The following is a 7,128-nucleotide window of genomic DNA, read 5'->3' as shown; positions in this document are numbered from 1 at the left end:
TATCATTTATAACATCTAATATTTTCTCTCTCTTATTTTTTCTTTTCTTCATATTTCTCTCTTCATCCACCTCTCTCCACCTCTCTTAGAGGTGGAGAGAGGTGGAGAGGTGTGAATATAACATTATTGAAATTTTGTCACTCAAAATTGCTACTTTCTATTCTTCCCTCACGTGAAGGAACTGTTTGTGGCCATACTTTCTTATCACACCTTTTTTATTGTTAACATCTCTTCTTGGAAACTATTATAATATTAACCCATCAAAACACTCATATATCTTCTGGGTAAACACTTGAACATCTCACTAGATATTTTATTTGATTGTTTATTTGTATTCATTGTTTTAACAAAAGAAATAGATCTGTTACAATCATGGAAAGCTAATTAAATTGTATGAGATGAGAATTTTGATGGAACTGCAACTTGTGTCATGTTTGGTGCTTGTATTATTCAATTTCTTACTATGGTGTGCTGGTGGTACTAGGGTTTTTTGCATACTCCAGGTTGGGTTTCTTTGTTTATATTTTAATCTAAAATAATTTTTTAAATTATATATGATAAGGGTATATGTGTAATTAACTGTATGGTTATGTTCTGTTTCACGTGCACCAAACACAGAATAGAACATAATTGTCCTGTTCTGTGCTGTGTTTATCAAACACACTGCACATAACATTATTGTCCTGTTCCGTTCTGTCCCGTCCCGTCCCGTTCTGTCCTGTTCCGTTCCGCTGCCAAACGCTACCTAAGTCTTTATGATTTGGACCGAGAAGAATATCTGGTCCTCAATCCTTTGGGAAATCATTGTAGATGAGGTGAAAACCAAGTCGTCGGGATCGATCCCAATTCTTTATAAATCATCTTAGATGAGGTGAAAAACAAGTCTTTGTGATTTAGATTGAGATGAATTTTTTTTATCTACAAACATAGGAAATGAACAAGAGAAGTTCCTGAAATTCCTTGTAAGTTTTATCCATAAAATTGTAAAGTACTTCTTGTAAAAAGTAAGAAATCTTGAAGTAATGCTGCTACAAACAAAGCAAAAATATCTCCTTTATTTTATCTTTACTTTTTTGGTAAAAAAAATATATCCTTTCTAAGTTGACAATTCTTGTATAAAATAGGGTGTTATTTTTTCCCCCATTAAACTCTTTATACTACTTATTTCTGCTTGTTAATTTTGCTCAATGGGTTAAGTCTTCGCCCCCTTGCTCATTTTTCTAGTTCCATCTCTATTGCCATTGTACTTTGTTGTTCGGATTACTCTTTCTTCTTGGAATTTGAACAGACCTTTTTTCCATGAAGATTTTCCTTTTAGTCAACCTCAAACTCATATTGTTGCAACTTCTCGCGAGTTCTTGATTTCCCTTTATTGATATTTTTTTTAATCTTTGTTAGTGAATTTCATGAGGAGATGAAAAGGTAGACATCATTGCCACAATAAAAATATGTTTAGAATTATTTTAATATTTTATATTTAGGATAAAATATCATTTAACACAATTTAGGAAGATGGAATATCTATTTACGTACCAACAAAGTCTAGCATTCTGTTGAATTGGCCCAACCAAATAAATGTGTATAAGCCAATAAATTTTGTCAATTGCTTACTTTAGTTAGGCTATGTTTGGCATGTTTAGCTGATAAGCTAGCTGAAAGCTGAAAAGCTAGCTGAAAGCTTATAAGCTAACTGATAGCTGAAAGCTGATAAGCTAGCTGAAAGCTGATAGCTGAAAGCTAAAAACCTACGTGATTGAAACAAAAGTTTTTGGTAAAACTAGCTGTTAAACAAGCTGAAATGGTAAAAGGACATAAAAGGACATACTTGTATAATTATTTTTATATTTAACATTACTTTATTTTCACATTAATACCTATATGATATTATTATTAAAATTATTATCACTTTAAATATTTTTATTAACTCAAGTTATTTATCATCTTAAAAATATAATATTAATTTTTACTTATTTTTATTAATATAATATTTTTAATACTTGTGGTGCACAGTAGTGTGGCGGGAATGGTGGTAGGAACTGCATACGTAAGTGTGAGGGAAAATAAGTATAGTATTTTTATAAATATATAAGGGTAATGGTGGAATTTTAATAAAATAATAAGGATAAAAATGATAATAAATTTAATAAGCTATAAGCTTTAAGTTATAAGCTACCTGAGATAGCTTATAACTTAAAGCTTTAAGCTACTGAAATAAGCTCATTCACCAAACACTTTTGAAGAGCTTTTAAGCTAGTCAAATAAGTTTTAAGGTAGTCAAATAAGCTATAAGCTAGCTGAAATGACATGCCAAACATAGCCTTAATTACCTACGAACAAAGTCGAACACAACTTTTATATAGATAGTATGGACGTTTTTTTTGCCTTTTTTTTAGGCGGGTACTTTCCCTCTCTTATGAGGGTTTCATTTGCTAATCATCTCTTATTTTTCTTCCTTCTCCACCCACCATCTTTTTCACTATCATTCTGTCAACCATCACTATCCTTTCCATGTTTTTTCTTCCTTCCCCTTTTCCCTTCTCCTATACTTTGGTTTTAAGTTTTTCTGAAGTCTTATGTTGTCATTAGCCTCCCTTGTAGAAAATTTGGCAAAGCTAGGCCTTGAAAATTAGGGCTATGAAGGAATAAAAATATGAAGAAACAGTTAGATTTAGCTCTGACATCATATCAAATGGAGAAGGGTTTTTATGTGTTTATGTTTTCTTTCTATTTTGATCAATTGTAGAGAGTTTATTTTGTGAGCAAACATTCTTTATTTTGTATTCATTTCTGTAGCAGTGCTAATGCTCATTTGTACTCTTGCATGGACTTCGAATGATTGATATAAGTGTAGTTCAGTTGTTCTTGAAACAAACCTAATCATCTTCGACAAAAAAAAATGGTGAACTATGAAATAATAAACCTATCACCCACAAGGTGAACCTTACCCTACCACACAAAATTACCCGTAAGGCATTTTCTTAATTTCTATGCATTATCAATGTTTATGAGTGGAAAGAGAGAAAATTCAATTAAATATGGGTATTCATTTCAAAAAATACTTAAGAGATTAATTTATATGCACTGACGGTGTAAATAAGTGAATGATTGTGTAAAACTTATTTACACCGTCAGTGCATAGAAATTAATCTCAACAATTAATGCACCACAAACTTTAAGTCGGTTCTTATAAATAAAAAACCAAGTTAAACCACCAAATTGATTCTTATATTAAGGACCCGGAGTGATTACATAAAAATATACTTATCAATCAGGTAACTTCATAGAATTTGGAAACTAAAAGGAAACAAAAATTAGTTTATTCTTAAGTATGAAACATAATATTGTGCATGATAGAGATGATAACTTATGAGGAAACTGCTCAACTCTGAGGACAACTGATGGCAGACCGGCTCCCATACCGAAAGCGGGCATAAACTTCGCAAATGAAAGTGACAATCATTTTGCTGCAAACCAAAGCTGCGTTTAGGGGAGTTCACAGATCTATATAAGCAAAACATTGAATCAGAATTTGAAATGAGAGAGATAAGAGAGGGGTGGCAGAATCATGCAGCACATTGCAGACCACCTAATATAGAGAATGATACCAGTCCTATGACAAGGTTCCAATTAAACAAAAAGTGCTTTAATCAACAAAATTCTCATACGAAATGTCTTCATCCTAATATAGCCAGCTCAGATCACATAGCCAACTGAATAGGCCCAAGTCATTGACAAGGAGGAAGCATATCCTGAGAAACAGGAAGGATGCTTCATGTACACTTCAAAACATTTGAGATTCTTATTTAAAGTGGCATCATTCTATTGGAATTGCAGAAGTTTGACCACATTACCCTACCCTACATTCATCAAATATCCCTAGGTGATTCAATATGAAAATTCTAAATGAAATGGAAAAAATGATGAAACTTTAGCAAACACTTTAGGCACTAAATTTCACATGGATAAGAACACTTATCATCCTTGCAATCTGATCAAATAAAAGAGATCGCATACAATACGCCTTTCTAGTTGACACTATGATGCAAGTAAATAAAGAAAAATTGCAGCAATATGGTTATTATACCAAAAATCAGCAGCACAATCACAAGATAAGTATAAGGTATGAACGAATAGACTGAATTCTAGAAAGTCTATCACAAGAGTGTGGAGGAGTATTTTAGCCTAGTCTTTTTTACTTATTGTCATACATATGAAGTTTTTATATCGACTTAGAACCCACCAGAAAACAATTCCACTGTTTTTTTTTCAATTTGTGACAAATCTAACTCTTTCAGGACGCATAAACATTGGACAATATGATTCTCATGGAATAACTACTCCATCAACTTACCTACAGTACTAGTAGTTGTAACAGGGATATATAGTTACGCGCCAGATAGATGAACTACATTTCACTATTGAAAATGGTGATATAAGACTATGTATATCTGACTGCATTATTGCCATATATTAAATCTCACAAGATTCGAGAATCAAAAGAAAACATACCCGAAAGTCAAGTGTAGAAAGAACTTCAAGGAATCCTAGAGATGTTTAGCAACCTAATTCAAAAGTAAACCAGTCATCATGAAATCAAATTGGATAGACTTGAAGAGAGAGGGCCCATAACACACATCCCCCCTTCTACAACATAAAACTGCAAAATATCTTCCACTTTCCCCTTCTAACAAATCTTATCCACATTAAATATACCAAAAATAATAAATGCGAATAGGATTTGACTCTTTTGAAGTGACCAGTGTACTTTAGAGAAAAAAGTTCAGATCCATGGCTGTTCTCTTCCCATAATTAAACACACGAATATGACAAGAAACAGAGTTCTTAACATCTTCCTCCTCGACTCTTTTATTTTCTTTTAAGGTGCACCTCTCCCTATGATGGAGAAAAAGCCAAAACAATAGCCTGTTCTAAGTCTTTTCTGATTTGTGTACAGTCTACAATGCGACTAAAGCAAAGTCATTCAAATTTCACACAAGAGAAGTGCTAGTCAGGCTCTCAATTTCTAACTATGAAGCATCGACACAGACACAGACACAGACACCGGACCTGACACCAACACTACAACACGGGTAACATCCAAATAGTAGGAAACTTGAACACCGCTTATTTATATTAAAAAAAATAAAACTAAAAAATATAATCTGAAATTAAGTTTTATATATATCCACCTTCTCAAAATCAAGACAAGTTAGTCTCTTTATAAAAAAACATAAAACAACTTCATAATCCCTATGCCAATGAGCTTCAAAAAAAAACCAAGAGACATCATTTTACAAAGTAAACACTTTGTCTAAAGAAATAATTAATCCATCTAACAGCTTTCACCTCCTTGACCATCATCATTGAAAAAAAAAGCCTCTAGCTGTCATCAAGTGAAAAATTAATAACCAGAAGAATTCCACTACGATGTTAAAAGTTTAATTTGAAAAAAATGTATATATATATATATATATAAAAATCTTGTTATTGTTTGACTTGAAAGAAATTTAATATCAATGCCGGCCAACAAGAGGTGTCAACTTACTCTCTTTAAACATACAAAAAATTACTGAGACATTGCAACAAAAAAGTGTCTAACACTTGAAGGAGACTTCTCTAAAGACAAGTATCCATGCTTCCTAGATTTCTAATACTCTGATTCCAAGACACTTGTTATTCTTGAAATTCATTCAATCACACAGAATAAAGGGTGAGAGCATTGCTAACATTTCTATAAAGTAGAGCATGATTCGATGATACCTTCAGGAAGCCGAGCGTAAGAGCGGTTGGAAATGGAGAGCATGGAATTCATGAGCGCAGAAGCAGTTGCAGTATGATACGGCAGCATAGATACCACACAGGAACTCAATTCAACAGGTAACCTTATCAACACACAAATCAAGCAATGAAACGCAGCTACTTCCATCAATGGATGATAAATTTGAAGGAGGAAAAACGCAAAAAGAAGCGGAATGGTGAGATTTATACCTGAGAGTGGATTGGGATTGCGAGAGAGGTTTATTGGAGGCAATGCGGAATAGTGATGAGCGAGCCGATTTGCCTTCCGAGGCGACACGAAACGCAGACCTAGCGGCGGAACATGATCGGGAAATCGATCTCACGGCGGTGGAGGCCATTTTCGTGATCGGCGTAGGGTTTATCACTTTTGGTTGAACAAGTCCAAAAACCTTCGTTGGTGTTTATTTTGGGGAATAATGGTGCTTATAAATAGGTTATGACTCCTCTAGAGAGTGAAAAAAAAAGGTAAAATAATGACTATGATGACTTAATTTGATCCCCAAAATGATTTTCTCACCTTTATCTACAACTTATCCACACAAAAATTCATCCAATTATTAGAAATTCATGTCCCCGAATGATAGCTCAAGTGGTAAGAGTTAGGGGACATATGAGTTGGGATGAAGAGGTCCAGAGTGGGAGCAATTTATATATTTCCGATGTACCAAAAAAAATCATTGAACTATTTAGGTAAAAAAATTACATGATTATTTTTTATAAAAAATAAAAGAATATGAAAGGAAAAAACAAACTCAGTTACAGTAATTTGGATATTGTTGTCCAATCAAAAATTAATTTCTCTATTTTTTAATAGTTTTTTAAATTTTAATTCGATAATTTCCTCACTGACATACGTGTCAATGTTGTCATTTTGAAACTCAATGCACTCTCACTCCCTCCTTCAATCCAAAAAATGGTACTCCCTCCGTTCCTATATATAAGTCACAAATAACTAATTCTCTTAGATTAAAAAAAGTAGTTACTAGTAATAAATTTGTAAAAAAAATTATTTACTTTCCTAGATTACCCTTATTTACTTTCCTATGATTTTCTCTCTCCAAGTTAATACTTCTAAAGTTTATCATCTCTTTCATATTAAATATGAGGGTGAATTTGGAAAAAATTAGTTAATGCTTCCTAGATATTATAAAGTGACTTATATTTTGTAACAAATTTTTTTCAAAAAATGTGACTTATAATAGGGAACGGAGGGAGTAATTATCATGAATCACAATGCAAGTTTATGGTTTGTTTCGTCAGCTTCAGCCTTGTGTGATTAGGGTTGGCAATGTGGGTTAACCCAACATGTACTTAACCCGCAAAAAAGTG

At 32.9% G+C, this 7,128-nt stretch overlaps 1 protein-coding gene across 2 annotated transcripts; it reads right to left on the bottom strand.

Moving 5' to 3' along the window:
- Positions 1-3,203: 3,203 nt before the first annotated feature.
- Positions 3,204-6,215, bottom strand: LOC130746868 (protein NUCLEAR FUSION DEFECTIVE 6, mitochondrial-like). 2 transcript variants are annotated; one of them, XM_057599643.1, is made up of 3 exons: positions 5,989-6,215; positions 5,761-5,882; positions 3,204-3,464 (listed from the first exon to the last, which is right to left on the bottom strand). In XM_057599643.1, exons 1-3 carry the CDS (start codon positions 6,135-6,137, stop codon positions 3,457-3,459), a joined length of 279 nt encoding a protein of 92 aa, XP_057455626.1. In that variant the 5' UTR covers positions 6,138-6,215; the 3' UTR covers positions 3,204-3,456. The 2 variants fall into 2 exon arrangements, with proteins under 2 accessions (XP_057455626.1, XP_057455625.1); XM_057599642.1 differs by having other exon boundaries at positions 3,204-3,501; positions 5,989-6,214.
- Positions 6,216-7,128: the final 913 nt, after the last annotated feature.

Source organism: Lotus japonicus, chromosome 3 (assembly GCF_012489685.1).
Source record: "Lotus japonicus ecotype B-129 chromosome 3, LjGifu_v1.2".
NCBI lineage: Eukaryota > Viridiplantae > Streptophyta > Magnoliopsida > Fabales > Fabaceae > Lotus > Lotus japonicus.
Note: the sequence above shows the minus strand (reverse complement) of the source record. Positions and strands in the feature narration are given on the sequence as shown.